This window comes from Rhinichthys klamathensis, unplaced genomic scaffold, assembly GCF_029890125.1.
Source record: "Rhinichthys klamathensis goyatoka isolate OS25496 unplaced genomic scaffold, OSU_Roscu_1.1 h1tg000718l_1, whole genome shotgun sequence".
In the NCBI taxonomy this organism is placed as follows: domain Eukaryota; kingdom Metazoa; phylum Chordata; class Actinopteri; order Cypriniformes; family Leuciscidae; genus Rhinichthys; species Rhinichthys klamathensis.
Genome location: NW_026607133.1, coordinates 1 through 23535, shown reverse-complemented (window position 1 = coordinate 23535; position 23535 = coordinate 1). Strand labels below are relative to the sequence as shown.

At 37.6% G+C, this 23535-nt stretch overlaps 1 protein-coding gene across 1 annotated transcript; it reads right to left on the bottom strand.

Annotated features, from left to right (window-relative positions):
• Positions 1 to 1922: 1922 nt before the first annotated feature.
• LOC130076956 (fermitin family homolog 2) lies at positions 1923 to 18715 on the bottom strand (the record flags this gene model as incomplete). Its single annotated transcript, XM_056242259.1, has 9 exons — positions 1923 to 2170; positions 5848 to 5989; positions 6196 to 6320; positions 10807 to 10827; positions 13475 to 13693; positions 16135 to 16241; positions 16335 to 16459; positions 16986 to 17035; positions 18531 to 18715. Coding segments are annotated over 9 exons (1148 nt in total), but the record flags the coding sequence as incomplete, so codon positions are not given.
• Between the last annotated feature and the right edge of the window lie 4820 nt (positions 18716 to 23535).

The following is a 23535-nucleotide window of genomic DNA, read 5'->3' as shown; positions in this document are numbered from 1 at the left end:
TGTTACTTCAATAAATTGGAACATTTTAAGCTTGTTGCGTATTATTAGCATTGTGTTGGGGCGATGGGGGCAGTGGGGCTTGAAAATACCCCCTTGTCCAAAGTGGGGAATGACCGAAAAAGTTTGAGAACCACTGCAGCGTTAAGTCAACCAACCGTGTCAGATCGTTGTCTTCCCTGGACTTGGAAATTTGACTGCAAAAATGAAACGAGTTTATCCATCGGGTGCAGAAAAAAGAAGAATGTTTAAATCACTTTAGAAGGAAGCAAAGAAATTACTGGTCCAACTTCTCCCTCTTTTTAAAGTGTGGAAAAGGGAAAAGAAGTTCAAAGATCGAGACTCCAGCAGCACTTGAGTAGGCTATATGCAACAACTTTATTGAAGATTTGTTAGATTGGGTTTAGATTGTATACAGTTGCTGGTTTGTGGCGGCAATACTCCATTATTTACTGCAAGGCAGGGCCCCAAAACTTTCCTGCTTAGGGCCCCCAGATTTACAGAGCCACACGAGCCATCGCAGACTTGAGGACTGCTCTCTTGTGGTGAAGACGGGCCACTGCAGGGCTGATGGGGAAAACACGTGGAATAAAGGCCTTGCTGAATCATCCTCATACGAGTTTAAATAAAAATGATTTTATTTATTTATTTGTCAGGTAAATGGCATTTTTACAATCTTAAAAACAGCAGGCCATGCAAAGCACTGCTGGCATCTGAGAAAACAAAACCAAATAAACAAACACATAATAATAATAATAACCTTCATTTCTGGCTGTGAAACCTCCTTCATACGGGGAAACATTAGGAGAAAATACTGACGAGAAGTGGAGCGGTTCTGCCGGCCTTCATTAGTGTCTGAGCGCTCGCTAGTGTTGAGGAAGGCTATGTGTTCTTGCAGCAGAATAAACGAGTGTGGATATTTATCAGTTCAACTCAATAAAACCCATCAAACGCTCCTTCTCACCAGAGACGTAAAGAATGGCTTAATCTACATGATTTTATTCCAGCCAGGAGCTTGAGACTTTTTCCACTTCTTCATATGCACTTATATATATATTTTTTTTCTAAGAGTCCTTAATATCGACAGGCACCACCAATCCTCAAAAAATGGCTTTTTCCCCTCTCTTCTGGAAAAAAATACACTTCCAAAAAATGACAGAAAAAAGCAGCAAAAAAATAACTGTACAATTTCTTTTTTAAAACCTGTTTCTTTTTTTTTTATACATTAGATACAAAACAAATCTAATACTTCATTTAACAATCCTTCATTTTGGAAAGAAATAAAAGAAGAAGAAAAAAGGAAAATCGCATGGTTTGTGACCTATCGGCTGGTGGGTATTAAAGAAATACTTTTGAATAATACTATACTGGTTCACAATAAAGAGTGATGAATAAAATAACAGGAAAATAATAATAATAATAAAAAGAAACTTCCAACGGTGGGAAATCAACGAGCTTCAAAAGCAGATTCATAATTTTCTCCTATGTTTGCTACAAAAAAAAGTGGGCGACTCTCCTTCTTCGTAGTGTAAAAAAATATCTGTCGTTAAATGTACTGTTCAAACTTCAGCTTATGGATGCAGAGACTCTCACCTCACGCTAGAAGTGCTTAGAAATGAGCAACTCGAGTGGATTCAGCGTTCAGAAGCAGCGACATTAAAGCTAGCGCAGCGGATCCCTCTCTAGTGTCTCGATAACATCACATTAATGTGACACAACTATCATCAAAGATGAACACGCACGGCAACATTCAACAATTACCCGGAGAGGTGCAACGTAAATTAGTGACAAATAAATAATGGGCATATTTCTATTCAGGGGTGAAAGGTCATGGCTATGTGAAGGCTTCATCTCGACAGGGAAGCAGCGGGTTCTCCACGGACTTCTGCTAGTGTTATGAACGGAAATGATAAAAAAGGAAAGTTTCGGTTTGCAAACGATTACGCTGTGGCCCCGCCGGCGCTGTTAAAGGAGACGGAGTGAGGCGTGCGAGCGACTCTCAGACCCAGCCGCTGGTCAGCTTGTAGAACATCTCCTCGTCCAGAGACTCGTTCTGGTCTTTGGCACGCGTGGAGAGGAAGATGTATCCGCCGATGAACTCGTGCACCACTTTACAGTCCACCTCGGCACAGATGAAGGCCAGACTGGGCTCGTCCGCAAACTCCACCGTCACCTGACGGGAGAACACAGCAGAAAAACTTCACATTTATCTGTATTTGTTCACATCGCTTCACAGAACATGCACGAGTCCACTTTACAGTTCTCAGAGGAAACTGTGTAAGTTATGCATTTCAGAAATGTACAAATATAAAATCACAGTTTGCGAAAAATGTATGAATTGAAACAATGTAATAATTGATGTAGAAACAAAGAGCTCTTTGAAGTAATGAATACTTGTTTGTTAACAAATGATTATGACATTTAGAAAAATGTAGCATTGGTGCATGTTGATTAAAAAACAACACTGATCTTAGACTCAAGGGGAAGTGTGTGTCGTGTTTTGGATGTTAACCCTCTGATAAACTAATTTCAAGGCCTCTAAATAAAAATAAAATGGAAAAGAGGCCGCACTATGCATATATTGTTTATTTTTGCACAGAAGAAGGCCCACGCCGAAACGCGTCTGTGCAAAAATAAACATTATATGCATAGTGCGGCCTCTTTTCCATTTTATATGTTATATTTTTAGGCCAGCACTCTTAAAATCCATCAGTATATACATTGAGTGAAGCCTACTCCTATCCTCACTGAAGGCCTCTAAATGAACAACATGATCAAAACTGTCTACATTTTTTCTAAATTTCATAATCATTTGTTAACAAACATGTATTCATTACTTGAATGAGCTCGTTGTTTCTGCCTTAAATTATTACATTGTTTCAATTAATATATTTTTAGCTAGCTGTGATTTGTATATGTACATTCCTGAAATGCATAACTTAGACAGTTTCCTCTGATAACAGACTCTAAATTGTGAAGTGGACTCGTGCATTTTCTGTGAAGCTGCTTTGAAACGATGTGTATTGTAAAAAGCGCTATACAAATAAATGTAAGATGTGTATTGACATTGACTATTGATTTCTAGGCTATATTGAATTTAAAATGTTGATTGGCTGGGCATACTGGTCAATATGGATGCACTTCCCTCAGTAAATAATAACCATCAAGTATCAAGAATTGCTTTTATCATTTAAAACACAGTGACATGCTATGACGAGCAATTTTAGCTTTTATTCATTCACAGGATGCATTTTTGATATCAATAATTACATTTTTATTATTTAAAATGTGAATTCTTGAATGAACTTTTTACTAGTAACAATGACTATTTCTAATATGAGGAATTTTTACTTTAAAGGGTGTCCGGTGTGACGGTGTGACTGTGTGGCGATGGCAAATGGTTTCCATGGCTCACTGGTCAGGTAGGAGGGACCCTAAACAGAATTAAGTCAGGGTCGGCTCTGGACATGAGGGCGAGTAATTAATGATTAATGGGCGAATAATTAATTGGGTAGTATTTTTTGGGTGAACTAACCCTAATTTTTTAATACAGTCTTGTAAACGCGATTACTTGCATTGCTGGGTTTTTGATTTGCATGTAAACCGGTAAATCTGGTTATTTCAATAAACTGATTTTTGGTAGTTATCAGCGTATTTAGTGGTGAACGATATATCGGCCGCCGATATAATATAAAAAATAAAAAATAATAAAAAATTTTACACATCGGTATCGTTCCGATGTCAAAATAGGTCCGATGTGAACAGGCCGATAATCATTAATGTGTATTTAACGTGTGTGTAGATGTGAGTGCGGGGGCGGGGATGTTTGTTTTTGCACGAGCGCATACATTATGAGCGCAAGTCCTGTCAGTTTAAACTAGGGCTGACTTCTAATATTCAAGGATTCGACGATTCGATTCGGAGAGGTCTGATTCGACTGTGAACCTCATAGTCGAATAGTAGGGAAGTGTTTTGTAACCAATAGGGGTGTGACTGTTATTATATAACCGTGAGACCGACGGTTATAGTTGAACACCGTCATTAGAACTCTATAACCGGCAAAACCAAAAACAGTATTTTTTACAAACATTTTTTATCATAGAGAATGTTTAAATACTAATATATCATCTTACAAGGAATATATCATCTCAACGGAGGCGGAGTTAGTGGTGCTTCAGAGGCTGCTACTGCTGGAGATGATTCGGGAGAGGTCTGTGCTCCTTTACCGATCAGAGCGCGCGCTGACACGGAGTAAAGTCTTGTTTAAACTCGACGCGTCCGCACAAGCGCGAAGGTGCGCGTGGCAAAATGACGCGTTGGGTGCGCAAGACCGGTAAGACCCCATTTGGCTTGGCTGTGTGCACGGCTTTTTTTGTAACAGCGCGCGCGGCGCCGCATCCGAGGATGAACGACTTCAAGCCGAATCTGCCCGAGCATGTAGGCTACGTATCACCGCACCGGCACGCAGTTTGCGCGTCTAAATTGCAAAGTTCATTGCAAAGTTTTTTTGTTAAGGTTTTGTTTACTGTGTGTGATTTATTTAAAAGCAAAGCACGTTCATTGCAACGTTTTTTTTGTTTTTTTTTGTTAAGGATTAATTTAATGGAAAGCACATTCACTTCTAGTTGTCTTGCTGTTCATTTTAAATAAACGTAAAGCGAGTTGTCCTATAACAGACGAACAGTTATTCAACCGAACGTCTGGCTGCTATCAAAAAAAAAAAAAAAGAAAAAAGTTTGACTATCAGTCGACTACGGCAAAATCTAACGAATCAGATTCGACTATGAAAATCCTTAGTCGAAAACAGCCCTAGTTTAAACATCAAGTGCAAGAAGACTGGAACTTGCGCGCTGTTTTCTGTCAGCCTCACTAAGGCGTATTTTTGTCCCGCCAAAGCCTTATTTGACCGGTGAGTGATGTAGATGAGTGATGTAGATGAGTGATGTAGATGAGTGACTGCTGCGCTTGTTTAACAGAGAAAGAGTGAAATAGCAGAGAGAGTGAAACTCTCGCGCGCACTCTCACCGTCTTCACTGTCTTGCTCTCTCTCCCTCGCGCATATTAATCAATTGAGTTGACTGAATATCTTTGTGAACACACGATGGTAAAAGGTCGGAAGACTGAAGATTTTTTTTCTGAACTACCACTGGTTGTGAATTGTGCTAAAATAATGTTGCCTTATCTCCTCTGAAAAGCTTTCCACACATTCAGATGACAAACCACACTTTCAGTGATGATGATCATCTAGTGATGAAATGTTTTCTGTGTTGAGACAAATCTTGTGCGATGTCCTAAACTGCCTGGATAATCACACAACGTGTGCCGTGGTCCGTTAATGACACGTCCGATTCGCGAACTAATGACTCCTTTGAACCGATTCACTTTAATGAATGGTTAAAACAGCTGATCTGTCCAACACTGAACTCAAGAGACATAAACACTTTACAATAAGGTTCCATTTATTAAAGTCTAGTTAACTACATTAGTTAACATTCTATTAATATTAGTTTCTATGCGGATTTACTCCATGACAAAACCACCCCAGTCATTCTAGAATGATTCATTCTTTCCAAATAGAGCTATTCAAGTCATCTGGTGAAATTGTTTTTACATCGCAGAAAAATAAAATATCGCAATGTCATTTTTTTTTACCAATATCGTGCAGTTCTAATCCTCGCTATGTGTTTTCTATACAGAGATATCGACATCGGTAAATATCGCTATCGGCCATAACCGCAATATTAATATCGGTTATCGGCCACAATTTTCACATCGGTGCATCTATTGGTGTTCATGTAAACGTGCTCAATGACATCGTGGGATGAAGGTGTAACATAAAGAGCATCTTACCATCTTAATCTCCCAGTTGACGTTCCACTGTTTCATGTTGCTGAAGCGCCAGGTCTTGATGGCGTCTCCTGTGCTGGCGTCCATACGGATCAGTCTGTTGTAGGTGATGCCAATCAGCTCATCTTTCTTGCCACCCTGAAACCTAATTTGATGCAATTTAACAATTAACAACAGAAATATAGAGAAATTAAAAGTAAAAGTAAGAAAAAGATGAAAGAACCAGACATTTTCTTCTTCTGAGACCAAATTTCTAACAGACAAATATCTCTTCAACGAGGAATTATGTTGTTATTGGCCGACAATCATTTAATCAAGACAGAAACATCGGGTTTTCTAGAAGATACTTACTTGGCAAGAAAATGGGTCATTCCAAACTCTGGCAAGGACTGCCATGCCTGTATGAAGCGCATCTTGGCCTCAATGAGGCTCATCTGGGCCACGTTCTGATGAGCTTCCAGAATACGGGCGGAAATCTGAGGATAATGCATATGTGAACATTAATAAACAAGTGCTACAAGCAATCATAACTTAAGCAGAAGTACAGAGTGAGCACACAGACACGGTCGTTAGGAAACAACCCCAGAGAAGAATGCAACACCAGACACTTTAATATGAAACTGCTGTATCCAATCACCATTAATATCACTGTGAACATAAGACGCCTCCTCTTGTTCAAGCAACCGTTATGATCTGTTATACATGCGACTTAACATGCATACACAGAAGCCATTGCGATCCCAGCTACCATTGTTTAGTCCCTATTTTCCCAGAGCATGAAACATTTTCACATAAAGAAATGAGTGATGTCACTGGAGCCTCCCACTGATCGATGACTTGCTTCATAAAAGCTTCTATCAGCTGCAGATCAGCTGACATGCTAAAACACTGCCTAAAAGGGTCTTTCAATTACACAGAGGCCCCTTTCAAAAAAAATATATTTTAAACATCCTATTAGACAAATAATTTGTTGATTACAGTGAAAATTATGGATCCCCAATGGGAACATTTTGATGGAAAATAAAAATGAGATGGGAAGAAACCTTTGCATTCGCTCGCAAAACTATTGCGTTTCCCCAACGCGAAACTATTGCGTTTCCCCAAGAAACTTTACATTCTAACGCAAAACTATTGCGTATCCCCAAGAAACTTTACATTCTAACGCAAAACTATTGCGTATCCCCAAGAAACTTTACATTCTAACGCAAAACTATTGCGTATCCCCAAGAAACTTTACATTCTAACGCAAAACTATTGCGTTTCCCCAAGAAACTTTACATTCTAACGCAAAACTATTGCGTATCCCCAAGAAACTTTATATTCTCACGCAAAACTATTGCGTTTCCCCAAGAAACTTTACATTCTAACGCAAAACTATTGCGTTTCCCCAAGAAACTTTACATTCTCACGCAAAACTATTGCGTATCCCCAAGAAACTTTACATTCTAACGCAAAACTATTGCGTTTCCCCAAGAAACTTTACATTCTAACGCAAAACTATTGCGTATCCCCAAGAAACTTTATATTCTCACGCAAAACTATTGCGTTTCCCCAAGAAACTTTACATTCTAACGCAAAACTATTGCGTATCCCCAAGAAACTTTACATTCTCACGCAAAACTATTGCGTATCCCCAAGAAACTTTACATTCTAACGCAAAACTATTGCGTTTCCCCAAGAAACTTTACATTCTAACGCAAAACTATTGCGTATCCCCAAGAAACTTTATATTCTCACGCAAAACTATTGCGTTTCCCCAAGAAACTTTACATTCTAACGCAAAACTATTGCGTTTCCCCAAGAAACTTTACATTCTCACGCAAAACTATTGCGTATCCCCAAGAAACTTTACATTCTCACGCAAAACTATTGCGTTTCCCCAAGAAACTTTACATTCTAACGCAAAACTATTGCGTATCCCCAAGAAACTTTACATTCTCACGCAAAACTATTGCGTTTCCCCAAGAAACTTTACATTCTCACGCAAAACTATTGCGTTTCCCCAAGAAACTTTACATTCTCATGCAAAACTATTGCGTATCCCCAAGAAACTTTACATTCTCATGCAAAACTATTGCGTATCCCCAAGAAACTTTACATTCTCACGCAAAACTATTGCGTTTCCCCAAGAAACTTTACATTCTCACGCAAAACTATTGCGTATCCCCAAGAAACTTTACATTCTCATGCAAAACTATTGCGTTTCCCCAAGCAACTTTACATTCTCACGCAAAACTATTGCGTTTCCCCAAGAAACTTTACATTCTAACGAAAAAATATTGCGTTTCCCCAAGAAACTTTACATTCTAACGCAAAACTATTGCGTATCCCCAAGAAACTTTACATTCTCACGCAAAACTATTGCGTATCCCCAAGCAACTTTACATTCTCACGCAAAACTATTGCGTATCCCCAAGAAACTTTACATTCTAACGCAAAACTATTGCGTATCCCCAAGAAACTTTACATTCTCACGCAAAACTATTGCGTTTCCCCAAGAAACTTTACATTCTCACGCAAAACTATTGCGTATCCCCAAGAAACTTTACATTCGCTCGTGAAACTATTGCGTTTCCCCAAGAAACTTTACATTGTCACGCAAAAGTATTTCGTCCCCCCAAGAAACTTTACATTCTAACGCAAAACTATTTCGTTTCCCCAATAAACTTTACATTCGCTCGTGAAACTATTGCGTCTCCCCAAGAAACTTTACATTGTCACGCAAAAGTATTTCGTTCCCCCAAGAAACTTTACATTCTAACGCAAAACTATTGCGTTTCCCCAAGAAACTTTACATTCTAACGCAAAACTATTGCGTATCCCCATTGTCACGCAAAACTATTGCGTTTCCCCAAGAAACTTTACATTGTCACGCAAAAGTATTGCGTTCCCCCAAGAAACTTTACATTCTAACGCAAAACTATTGCGTATCCCCAAGAAACTTTACATTCTCACGCAAAACTATTGCGTTTCCCCAAGAAACGTTACATTCTAACGCAAAACTATTGCGTATCCCCAAGAAACTTTACATTCTAACGCAAAACTATTGCGTTTCCCCAAGAAACTTTACATTCTAACGCAAAATTATTGCCTATCCCCAAGAAACTTTACATTCTAACGCAAAACTATTGCGTTTCCCCAAGAAACTTTACATTCTAATGCAAAACTATTGCGTATCCCCAAGAAACTTTACATTCTCACGCAAAACTATTGCGTTTCCCCAAGAAACTTTACATTCTAACGCAAAACTATTGCGTATCCCCAAGAAACTTTACATTCTCACGCAAAACTATTGCGTTTCCCCAAGAAACTTTACATTCTCACGCAAAACTATTGCGTATCCCCAAGAAACTTTACATTCGCTCGTGAAACTATTGCGTTTCCCCAAGAAACTTTACATTGTCACGCAAAAGTATTTCGTCCCCCCAAGAAACTTTACATTCTAATGCAAAACTATTTCGTTTCCCCAATAAACTTTACATTCGCTCGTGAAACTATTGCGTCTCCCCAAGAAACTTTACATTGTCACGCAAAAGTATTTCGTTCCCCCAAGAAACTTTACATTCTAACGCAAAACTATTGCATTTCCCCAAGAAACTTTACATTCTAACGCAAAACTATTGCGTATCCCCATTGTCACGCAAAACTATTGCGTTTCCCCAAGAAACTTTACATTGTCACGCAAAAGTATTGCGTTCCCCCAAGAAACTTTACATTCTAACGCAAAACTATTGCGTATCCCCAAGAAACTTTACATTCTCACGCAAAACTATTGCGTTTCCCCAAGAAACGTTACATTCTAACGCAAAACTATTGCGTATCCCCAAGAAACTTTACATTCTAACGCAAAACTATTGCGTTTCCCCAAGAAACTTTACATTCTAACGCAAAATTATTGCCTATCCCCAAGAAACTTTACATTCTAACGCAAAACTATTGCGTTTCCCCAAGAAACTTTACATTCTAACGCAAAACTATTGCGTATCCCCAAGAAACTTTACATTCTCACGCAAAACTATTGCGTTTCCCCAAGAAACTTTACATTCTAACGCAAAACTATTGCGTATCCCCAAGAAACTTTACATTCTCACGCAAAACTATTGCGTTTCCCCAAGAAACTTTACATTCTCACGCAAAACTATTGCGTTTCCCCAAGAAACTTTACATTCTAACGCAAAACTATTGCGTATCCCCAAGAAACTTTACATTCTCACGCAAAACTATTGCGTATCCCCAAGAAACTTTCCATTCTCACGCAAAACTATTGCGTATCCCCAAGAAACTTTACATTCTCACGCAAAACTATTGCGTTTCCCCAAGAAACTTTACATTCTAACGCAAAACTATTGCGTATCCCCAAGAAACTTTACATTCTCACGCAAAACTATTGCGTATCCCCAAGAAACTTTGCGTTCTATCACAAAAGATTTTCGTATAATTTTCATCCCATCTCTTTTTTTACCGTCACCATGTCCTTTTAGGAGCTGCAGGAAAAGGCATTGTGTCATCCAAATAAATATCACAAAACAATAATTGTAATAATAATGATAATAACAATATGATTATATTTAGGGATATAATCATGCTTGAAATGATAAAAAACAACAACAAGGCTGACAGTTTTACAGTCTAATCTGACATCATAAGCCTCAAAGTCATGAGACTACAAGTTGCTTCTATATTCATTAGAATATTTCTAAAATATCCATGAAATGAGCGCTAAAACATTATTTGAGTGTTTACAGCATTCATTCACTCAACATCATTCAGGCAAACAGCTGTTCATGGGGAGACACCAGTGACTCAAAACAATAATAATTTAAAAAACGTTAAATGCGAGCTTTTGAGTTTGAGCTACAGCAATAAATGGTAAAGTGGTTAATAGAAGGATTACTGAAATAAGACACAGCACCAGTGTTAGTGAGTCACGGACATTTACCAGCTGTCAAACGAGTGACTTACCAAGTCCCTGACAAAGCCAGGCTGAGGAGGGTGGAAACAGGAGGAGGGACACAGAGAGGAAACAAGGGAAAAGCAAATAAATGAACAATGCAGCAAACAAGCAGAATAACAGAATCAAAACAACCGTTAATGCACAGAGAGAGAAGAGGGCAGGGTGCACATAATCAGTATACAGCAGGAGAGGTTCACTTTAGGCAGGAGAGAGCAGAGGAACACATTAGGTCCAGGCGGATTGACCATAGTATATATGACAGAAATATGACAACTAACATATTATGATGAGAGATCCTGCTATACCCCTGAACCAAGCAGAAGACTAGTCTACTCTACAAACTCTGTGGTGGCTGGGCGATCCTAGTGTAGATTCATCTTTACTGATTATAATGGAAAAACTCAGTTTAAGCTGTTTTTGCACTAATGTAAGACTGGTTCATCTTATGGTTTATTATGTTGGCTTGACAATACATCTTTTCTAACAGATCTGACTTTCGAAACAGGCCCAAATTTCCATGAACTTTCATTAGTAAAAAAAAAGGCACTTTTTAGAGGTCTAATGTTTTTTTTTTTTTTTTTTTAAAGAGGTTTCTTAGCAGTCCAATGGTGTCTAAAGTAGTCTAATATGGTATTATTTTATTGAGTTTGTTTTGGTCTATCTGACTTTCTCTGAGTAAAACCTTAAAGCCTTGTTTGAAAGTTTCAGATAACTTTTAAAAGCTTGGTCAAGCCAACATCAAATTTTGTCATCAAGCTTCACTCTCCTAGTTTGTATATCTCTTGGTTTGTTCTTTAAGCTCTAAATAAAAAAATATAAACTAAAGACATAAAACAAATAATGAAATATAAAGAAATAAAAATCGATTCACTTTTAAAAGTCTAGAAACGGGATTTTAAAGATATAAAAGGGGTCCAAGGTTCATGGCTGAGCTGTAGTTTATGATTAACCTGAACAATTCTCATCCCACATCAAACCACACACCCTTGAGCCCACAAGGCGGCGCCACACACACACACACTTAAAACCCAATACTGCTGGAGAGACCTCTGAAATTCCCCACCATTTGGATGACTACATCCGCTTTGTTGGTCTTGACAAGTTAAACAAGTCGGGAAGTGAGAAAGTCATCAATCCTCGTTTCCAAAAGCAAGTGCTTTCTATCCCACGTGATCTGGGAGTGAAATCCCAGAGGAAGCCTTTGAAGAAAAGAATTGGAGCTTGTGTTCAGTGTTCAGGAGACATCTGAACTCGCGATCACATTGCACTCTTCTTCCCAGACTCCCTCCTCTCCACATTCCCAGGCATGGCTTGTTTCCTGTATGTCCTTCCCGCCTGTTTCTGAAGACCCCACCCCGACTCCTCAAACTTTCTCGCAGCTTTCCGCCGGTGGGGGAGCGAGTGAGAAGAGGACGGGAAGCCCACCCTCCCCCAGCATCACAGGGGCTGGATTGAGTCCAGGGCCACTGTAAGACGACACCAGCGGCACACAGGAGCACACAGTCTGAGGACTCCCACACACACACTCCCTCCCTGCATACTTACACTTTTCTCTTGTTTTTCAATCAAGTATAACCAAAAAACATTATTTTGAAAAATTTCACCAATGCAAAATTGACGTGTTTAGCGCATACATTTAGAACAATTTGACTATTTTGATTTCATTTGTGTAAAAAAAATTACCATTTCCATTTAGGGCTCAGTGATATATTTAATATTTAATATACTGCTGTTTATTACTATGTATTAGGGGTGTAACGGTACACAGAAGTCATGATTCGTGTGGAGCCTTATGTAGCTCAAACAGTAGAGCTTGGCTTGCAACGCTACGGTCATGGGTTCGATTCCCAGGGAAAGCAAAAACCGATAAGAATGTAAATGTGTATCTTGAAATGCTACAATTCCGCGGGTAAAATCTTCATACGGTTAGACTTTGTGTGAGAGCACTTTGTGGACTACAACTCTTCGCTGTTTTCGATGCGTTTGATATACGTCACCACCACTAGCACACGGATCCCGCTAAACATGCCTTTGTTTGAATGGTGACATTTGGGTACAAAACACACAGGCATCTCGATCTAACTCCTTAGATTATCGCACCGTGATTTGTGGAGGGAAAATGTGTTATGCGGTGACGTCACATATGCGACGTGTAGTCTTTCTCGTTATGTCTATTCCACAACTGCTAGCCAAGGAATCATACAATATACTGTCAAACTCGTTACATGAGAAATGATATAAAAAATTCACAGACAACATATGTTCACATTCATGGCACAATTCAAATGGGATCAGAAAACAATTATTTTCTCTCATTCACTTGCATTGACGCTTTTTCAACCTAGAGGTCCACTTGGAGTTTTACAGATGGGCGGGACTTACCAGCTCTATAGGCTACTAGCAAGCTCTTGTTTTGGGTTTGGGAATGGATTATCTCTACTTCTTCTGCTCTTTTTCCTGCTGTTGCATTAGCGTGCACCCCCTTCTGGACTGGAGAGTGGATCACCTGTGACTGTATACGTCGTCTGACTGTGTGCACCGACGGTTCGGGACGAATACATGTAGCGTTACACCCCTATTATGTGTCGCTATGTACTGTCTGCCTTTAGTTTTCTGTGTGTGTTCTGCACTGCAGTGGCAGGGCGATCTCTCTCGAAGCCTCAGCCTCTTATTTACCTGCTTGTTCTTGTATTTCTTCAGGTATCGTGGAGACACCAGACACTCAGGGTTGATGTCGGTGGTGATGGGCTCTATGATCTGAGGATCCGGATTCATGTGCTGCATCTTCAGGAAGGACAGGATGTTCTGGACCTCCAGGTTGTAGGAACTATCAGCCATCGTCTTCCCCTTAGAGGCCAAACGACACGCTGCCATCCACTGAGCGTACTGCTTCTCCTGAGAGACGGGCAGAGAGACCACAGCGGAAAATTTTTTTATGTTTATGTGGTGTTTTTAATATGCTTTAAGACACACCATGTGTAAATTCATAAGTCGACAGCATTGCTGAGTATTTTCTGCTTAAAACTGCAGTGAACCAAAGACAGTCTCAAAAACACGGTTTGAAATCGCTGGTGTTTCTGACGTCACAAACGACCTTGTAACCAATCAGATCAACGTGTGATCGTCAACCAGTGGATCTCTGAGCTGAGTGAGTGAGTGGAGGCGGGGCTCATTTGCATATTCATAGAACCGCGTATACTAAATGAGGCAAGGGTGTCGAGTTACACTCAAGATATTTTAAGACATGAAGAAATTTTTTTCAAGGAAAAAAACTTTTAAATATGTCATTTTGGTGATTAAAGATGAGCTTTAAGGGATACCATTATTGACTACAGGGGGACTTTAATATTTGAATTAGTTTTTATTTTTGTATTCTCTCTTTTTATTTTAGTTAAAGTTTTAATAACATTGATGTGTTTTTGTAATTTTTAGTAGTTACTGTTTAAAAAAAATGTATATATAGTTTATTCATTTTTATTTCAGTTTGAGTTATTTTAGTACATCAAGATAGGGTATTTTAACCTGGTCCTAGCCAGATGAATATCGCTCCGCCTAGCTTCACTCACATCCATCTGGAACCTCTTCCATTGAGAGTGATTTCTCCAACCAACTTTATGGTTTAGCCAATCAGGACGCAGGGCGGGAGTTTCATAGATGTGACGTAGTGGAGAAGCGACCGTGAGACTGTTTTGATTCAGACAACAATGGCGGCTCGCATCGAGGAAACAAGCGTTAACATTGATGCTGTTAACATTGATTTCATCCGTGTTGTCCAATCTACCTAATATTGTTTCATTAAAAGAACATCAGAGAACGGCTCTTAAGGCTTTTGTTGGTGGAAACGATATTTTCGCCCTTCTCCCGACCGGATTTGGCAAGAGCTTGATCTACCAAATGGCTCCTCTGGTAGTGTGAGTGGTTGAAATAGCACGTCGATAAAGATGACAGACAAGTGGCTTATCCAATCATATGCAAGGATTTTTGATAAGGCCGAGCCTTCTGAAACGCCATTTCAATGGATCGGTTCCAGATGGATGAGTGAAGCTAGGCGGAGCGAAATTCATCTGGCTAGGGCCAGGTTAAGGGTATTTATCATGAAAAAAAACTATTAAAATGTTTCTGTTAATTGAAATAAAGCTGAAATAAAATAAAACAATATTTGTAAAACTAAATGAAAAGTAGAAATGTTGCCTTAGCAATAAACTGAAATAAGTTCAAGTTGAAGCACTAAAATTATTAACTGGAAATAAATAAAAACTTAAATGAAACTAAAATAACCTAAATAGCAACGAATAACGAAATTACAAAAAATTAAAACTAAATGAACATGAAATCTACAAATATAAAAATAAAAGCTAATTCAAAATATTAATAAAGCTAAAATAAAAACTAAAAGTAAAGTTAGACTAAATGAAAATGAGAAATGTTACTTAAGGCTGGAATACACAATACGATTTTTAAGTCTGAACAGATTTTAAAACACTAGGCATCATACACTTGCCAACTTTGTAAATGGCATCTCATCCAAAACTGGGCATCTCTGAGTGACTCTCTGAGCAGCTCTGGAGAGGGAGTTCATGTCCTCATATATTGAGACGCTGAGAGCACAGTGAGCGTCACACGCGTGTGTGAGTTTGAGTATCAGACGAAACCGCGTCGTTCTTCCACAGAGACACGCAGAAATCACTTATTAGCGTCATGCACTGACCGGCTGTTGTCGCGCTTATTTCTGCTGTGTGATAGGCTGTTAGATTAATCCATGTAGAGTAGAAAATGTCCACAGCTTATCATCGTTATCGACCTAAATTTTAATCGTGATCTCGATATGATATAGTTTATCGCCCAGCCCTATGTCGTACACTATGGTACACACGTAACATATCAAGCATGTTTTGATATCCTCCAACTGGTTTGAGTCTGTGCTCATCACACACCATGCGATTTTTTGTGAAATCTGTCAACTTCGACTGACCAAAAATCTGCAGACTGACAGATATTCGGCAACTATTTTTGACTCATCCAGACTGCAAATCAGGGCACAAATCTGTAGTGTATTGCAGCCTTAAGGCGACTAGCCGAAATAAAATACGTTTTAAGTTTGTTTTTTTATGTTTTATGTTATTTCAGTTAAAGTTTTTCATATTTCAACTAAAGCAAATGTTTGTTAATGGCTTTAGATTGATTGAAACCCTGCTTAGGGTTGCTGGGGTCGGGTCACATTTTGCATAAATAGTAGCAAGTAAAAGCAATGTATTACTTTTTAAAGACAAGTGAAGATGTGAGGTGATTTACTGTACAATAATGTATGGCATTCAATAGAAAAGCATCTCACTCACAATATCACACCGCAGCCAGATCTCATTCATACCATCTGCTACAGGAATTAGCAACTTGATGTTGAATTTCTGAGCAGAGATGTTCACATCTGGTGTGACTTCACAGCCTACAGAGAAACAGCGGATGAGAAACAGTGCATGAGTGGCAAACATGCTTTCTAACGGCGCATCATGTGTGTGTGTGTGTGTGTGGGGTTCACCTCTCAGGTTCATCTGGAGCGCTGGCGTGCCGTGCGCCTCCTCGCGGCTCTTATAGCAGGAGATCGTGATGTCCTTGAACGTGCACCAGTACTGCTTGTATCCTTTCAGAGTGAGTTTCTTTGGTCTGAGGTATAAGCAAAAGTTAGTCAAAAATCAAAGGGGAATGACTTCGGTGAGAGGTTATTCTCTTCTGTTGAAAGAAAAGATCAGCTCTTGGACAAGTTTCTCTTTAAAACAAAGACCATTCGAGTAAAAAACAAAACTAAAATAAAAGCGTGTCCTTCAACAAAATACAAGAATATTATAAAAAGCTGCAGTGTGTAATTTCTTTGCCACTAGCGTTTCAAACACTTCTCTTTGCCTACCATTGGTCAGTCAAACAGGTCTGGTCCACTCACAACACTGTTTGAGCCAATATTATGTCACATCAGACACATTTGGACCACTATAACAATCACACTGGAATTCATTTAGTTGCCAATAGTGTTGTGGAAATGACACAATTTACACTTAAACAGACTCATGTTTATAGACAGTCTATATGCTAAATATGGCAACAGGCCTTGTTTTATTGTTCTTGCTTTACACTAATAAAGGCATACGAGACCCCAAAAACAAAAACAAATAATAATACAAAAATTTCAACTCACTTGAAGACTTTTACATGGTCGGCCAGTTCAGGAATGGATGTGATGTCACCCTGAGAACACAAAGTGCATTAATAAAGTTATAAATAAAGTTGTCCAAACCTTAGTTAAGTTAACGGCAGAAAAATAACAAAACAATTTATTATATTAAAATGGTGTATTGTGATTGTTGCGTGATGTCTGTTATGATTAAACTCCAATTTCATCTGCAATATAATGCTATCCAATCACTACATTCAAACACGGAGCACATGACTCTATTTTATATTCCTTTATTTGAATTTGATCTAATACCTAGAGACTAAATGGGAAAGTAAAGCAAGTGCATGAAAGTACGTTATTATTGTTTCATTTATGCAGCCTTTACTCGTAATGTGATGTATAACCTTGTCTAATTCTAATGCTCTTTAATGTGATATGTTGTTTGTATTTGCGTTTCTTTCACAAAAAAAGTGGTCAGACGGTGAAGTATTGCCCATACACATACAGATGGCTTGTGTGTTTCACCTTCTGATGATGAAACATGCGTCAGAATGACAAAATGACACTTTCTGCTTCATCATTCCTGATTAATGAGGTTGGTGTGTTGACAATCTGTCAATAAATCATAACAATGTCCACTGCATTGATACAAGTTACAACAGAAGTTATTTTACGCCACTATCTGAGGTGTGATAAAGGCCTATAGTTGTGTGAGTGTGTGGCTGCAGACACACTGATGTAACAAAAAGTAGCAAGAATTCCTGCATGTGTCTGATCAAAGTGTAGTTTGGTGGAGTGTTTGGTAGGGCTGTCATTTTTTACCAAAAATGTGTTTTAGGTGGACAGATCAATACAGCACACAGAACATGTGGGATGCTGGACAATAACAATGTCTTTTCTGTTCACCAAATGCTTTTTAATATTCGCTATTACTTCAGTGCAAGTGAACAAGCGCGCCGTTATCTGTTGCGTAGTGACGTGTGTGTGTGTGTGTGTGTGTGTGTGTGTTCAAGTAAGCCAGAAATGCACAGATTCTGCAATACGCTGTATTTAATATATCATGAGGATCACGAGTTGCGTATTTGCGCTAAATCCGCGCAGATTTGTCTTACACAAACTTCCCCAGCAAAGTGAGTAAACACAGAAACGCCAGATTGGCTCGTGATTTGACAGCGTTTCCCGCCAAAGTTCATTTGTACCCGCATTTGGCGGGTCGAGGTGTTAATCTCAATCCCTGAATGTTGCGCTCCTGTTTGTCATTGAGCACGAAACTTCACACCAATAAATCATCAGGAATATTGCTGACTTGTGCGTCTCAAGCGCCCTTTTTACGCTCGTCCTAATGCCTGTTAGGTGTCCGTGGATTTGCCTGTATTTGGTGATGAAAATGGAAACGTCTTTAGATGGAAAATGGATTTTACAATCGATTCAATGAACACTTTTTTTCCGAACAGGATTTTTTCACAAAAGTGACCGCCCTAGTGTTTGATCTGTGCACATTGTAAAGCACTTGTGTTGTTTTAACAGTGCTGTATAAATAAAGCTGCTATTGCTGCGCGTCAGTACCAGCGTGTTGGACGTCTTTCCTCCCTCTAAGGTGATCTCCAGGTCCGAGAGAGCGGCATCAACCTCGTCCACCTCCTTCTCGCTGTTGTTCATGTGATTGTCTGAAGACATGATGGACAGCTTGTTGATGTGGTACTGCAAAGAAAAACACAAATCTAAACAAACACAGTCTTGCCATTTATTACCTCATCACATTGCAAAATATTTATTGCAATATTTAAAGGTACACTATGTAACTCTAGTGGTAAATAAACAAAACTGCATGAGTCTCGCGAAAGAACAAGAACTATATGAGACAAAAACACAGTTTGGAAGATGAGTTCATAATATGCTCATTCATTATATCAATTTTGGACAAAAAAATTGTTACAGTGTAGCTTTAACCCTCTCCAACATCTAGCATTTTCTCACTTAAAACTGAATTGGTTAATGCAATTTTTTAAATGTTTAAAGTTAAAACACTTATAACTTTTATGTGTTTGTGAATTTGAGAACATTTATTTAGCATTTTCACGAGTTGGTTTTAAAAACTGCATTCACAATGTCCTGAATTTCAGGGCTGCAATCACTGCAATTCGATAAAAATAAATAACAAATGACAAATAAACGGCTAATACAATATTTACTTTGACCTCGCGAGATGAACAAATATTTAGCAATGTTCCGGTTTGCACGCAACACTGTTATTGGATGATTTTTCCAATTAAATAAAAGTGAATTTGTCACTAAAATGCTCATGTTAAATGTCCAGATATTTTTGAGATTTTAAACTCTTATGCATTTGTGAAATTTAACATTAACTTCATATTTGTTTTCAAATGTTCATGATTTGTTTTTCAATGGTTTTCTTTTCACACATGCTTTAACCTGTTAACCGTCACCAGTGCGTGGGCGCTCTGAAGCGTTTTTTTTTTAAATAGTTCAAAGTTACTATATATTTAATGTGATTAACTTGACAAACTATACATCATTAAAACGATATAAGACTCAAGTTTCAGTATTTGACCACTATTGTATTCTGTGAAACTTATAGTGACAGTTATGTCTTAATTTGTGTCAGGAGTTATGAAATAAAAAAATGAGTCGTTACCTTTAATATGAATTATGAGCGTCAGCTGCTCTCATTCAGAAAAAAACTCCCGTGCGATCGTCATGACAGCGATTCACAAAACAACGTCCCTCAGGGCTTTTAGCTCAAACATGTGCAGATTTGGAGAAATATTGATAGATTCTCATAGGTTTACATCAGACTTCTATAGACAGGAATAATATTTATTGAATTTATACCCAAATGCGTCGATGTAATCATTTTGAGCGCTGTATACTCTGATTTACTGTGTTATCCATTCATACTGAAGTCTGGGGCGCTGTTGCACAGTAAAGTCCATATATGGATCACATGAAGAAGAGCCATAATCATGTGACATTCAGGAAGTCGTGATTCATAAACAAAGCTATCCGAGATCGCTGTAAAGTGCAGATAAAGATGTTTTGAAGACAATAAACATGATTGCAATGATATTTGATTTACCTGTGTTCTTCGAGTCATGTCAGGTATTTTCATAATAATAGATTATATGTATAATGTAATGCTAATCGAGATAGACTTTCAAATTGTGCAGAATACAATAAAATAATATATTTTCTATCTGATTTTTTTATCTGAAGCCAAATCAGATTACAGAAAGTTATTTAAAACACTCGACTTGCGCTATAAAGTAAGTTGGAGCACAAACATAGTTTTATTCTCATAAATTGTCGTGTATTGAGGGTGTGCTAAGCTAACATGCTAGCTAGTACTGAGCACCTGCTACCTAACTTCGATGTAATTTTTATGATTTTTTTTCTAAATAAGAATGCTTACTGAAATGTTTCGTTTTTCAAAAAGGGCATTTGATACAGTTTCACTGTGAAGTGAGAACTTTTATAAAATAAATGAGGGATTGAAACAGTGTGAATTGCTAGTCGTTAGTGATTATAATGCAGACAAAAGAAAAGCATATTTAGAGCAATAAACTGGCTGGAGAGGTGTGAATATGTGCAGGGGAGCCTGAGACTGAATGGGACTCGTTTTTGCATCACAAAACAATAGAGGCAATAGACTGAATAGATGCTTATAAGATGACAATAAACACCAGTCTAATCAAAATAAAGTCATATGACATGATCTTGAAAAACATTGAACTAAATACAGAGTTTTAGACTTATCATCTTCAGATTTTAAATATAACATGGTTAGACATGTGGCTTTAGCTGCAGTGCATTTCTAGATTGCTACAATGCCAACTTCAATTTTATTTTCATGAAGATGTTTCATAAAAATAAATGTATAATAACTTTACAAAACTTTGAAGCTATTTATAACTATTTTTTTTCATTATGACAATAATTAATTCTACATTTACAATAAACTTCCAGGTGTCAGCTTTCAAATGAGATCTTACTTGTGCTTTTAGTACAAAGGGTTCATGAACTGTATCTGTTTCAGTTTGGGAATGCCATATCTGGGGATTTTTCAAAAATGGGCTTGAAGCTTAACAGGTTAATATAGTAATTTTATTATAGTTTTATTAATATTTTGAATTAGCTTTTTTATATATATTTTTAGTTTTCGTGTAAATTTTAGTCAATTTTTTTGCCATTTCATTACGTGCTTTTGTCATTGTATTAGTTTTTATTTATTTATTTTTTACATATTACTATTTAGGTTTAATTTATTTTTATTTCAGTTTTAGTTTTTTTTCCTTTTCATTTCCAGTTAACAATTTTAGTGCTTCAACTTATTTTAGTTAAATGCCAAGGCAACATTTCTAATTTTCATTTAAGTTTAGAACTATTATATGAAGTGAACTAATATTTATAATTTATTTGAGCTTTATTTCAATTAACAGAAATGTTTTGAATAGTTTGGGTTTACAATAATAACCCTGCTTTGACCTCGGTTCTGATGAACAAACAACATGTTTTGAAGGTGAAGCAACTTTATTTTCTGTACGAGCTTAAAGCCTGTGACTTCTTTCTTCTAATTAAAATTAGCGGTCAAACGATCCCCATGTTACTACAGTGAACAGCTGGACTACAGAAGCACATTTCACTGATCCGTGCGAACGTTTGCTGATGACAGCTCCACTTTCAAAATGGGGGCCGGAAGGCATTTTCATGTCACCATTTCTCTGCTCGGATAAGAGTGGTTAGTAAGTGAATGACATGCCTACTTCTCTCAACAGTTAACAGACTCGCTATAACACTGGCTAAACTTAGACCTGCTGATGTTTGATGTTGACGAGCTCTTCTACCCAGAGACACGGACCACGAGCTAACCTCATACAGGGTATACAGGAATCATGGAGTTAAATATAATGCCTTTTGAGACCTTTTTTAAGACTCTTTCAACATTCTTCTTTCAAGAGACTTCAAGATTACATCGGCGACACTTTAACTTACATTCACTCACTATATATTGATTGTAAAACAGCACAACTAAACAGTCTTAGTTTGTGATAATTCCTTATCAATGCAACATGAGAATTAATTGACAAATTAATACAATTCTTTGGACAAACAGGGTTCCTGCACACTTTTGAAAGTCAAATTTAAGGCTTTTTAAGACCTTTTTAAGACCTTAAGAAATCAAAATTAATACCGTACATTAGGGCTGTGCAGTATTGACAAAATATATCTTGATATTTTCAACGTTTTGTTGATAATAATTAGATGATATTTTACTGATTGTGTTTTTGTGCTGGTGTCTTGCTGACTCACGAAGATATTCATATTTTTCATATTCTATGCAGTGGTCGGTTCACAGCAGTGGCAGAAATTAATATTTTGATTAAGGGGCAATATTTGCCACCTTAAATTGATTTTTTCAGGGGCATTTTCACCTATATATGGACATTTTTTCTAAACTTATTTAGAGTTATGCATCACCTTTAATGTCAAATGCTATCATTCAAATTAAATTATACAGTAATTATTATACAATAATACTTAATTATATAATAATCATACAGTACCACTGTTACCAGTCAAATTATATCATTCAATCAAAATCCATCTTTGCAGTGCAGAGGTGACACAGAAGCGGCATCAGAAGTGGCATTAATATATTTACACTCCATTTACAACTGCATAAATAAAGCTATGAGATATATATTTTAAAATCAATATTCAATATTTAAAAATGAAATGATTTATAATTTTAACATTTTATTTAAAGGGTACTTTAAATATGAAACCGCAGCGGCAAATCACTGTCATAATAAGTGAGTTGAGGGAGTCATTCATTCAACCGATTCGTTCAAACGGCTGATTCATTCGGGAAAGAAGCAAGTGATTCGTTCAAAATGCGGATTTCAGTCAATAAATAATCGCTGTCGGTTGCATTGAGACTCTGCTACGGTTTCATTTTGAAATTATAGTCGGCGAAATAAAGGGAAAACAAACAATATTAACAATATTGTGTCTAAAAAGTAGTTTCAATGTTAACTTATTGTTAATTTAACAGTTGTATAACATAAATATCACACTTGGAATCGTGCACGGGAAAACGGCACTCTTTCTGATGTGATATTCAAATATAATAACATAATATGATATAAATATAAGACAAAAACTAATTTGGGGACATAACAGCACACATCACGAAGTGAAAGCACGAGACAAATGCGATGTCAGCTCGCAGTGCCTCGTACATTGTTAAAACAATGATTACAATATCATAATAGACAATACACATCGCACACCATACGCACATAAAGAATGAACTTACAACTGAACTGACATTTACGACCTTTCTTCTCCTTCTCTCCTCTCGCGTGCAGGAGACAGTTATGCTGCCGCGACTCGCGAGTGACGCGAAATGTCACGTGAACTAGCAAATCCACAAAGATAGAATAATAAATAAATAAAAATACGTACGCTAATTAGATAGTTTTAATTTGGAAAGCTTTTAGATATGTCTAAGTCAAAGTGTCATCTAAAATTTAAGACCTTTCATAAGTAA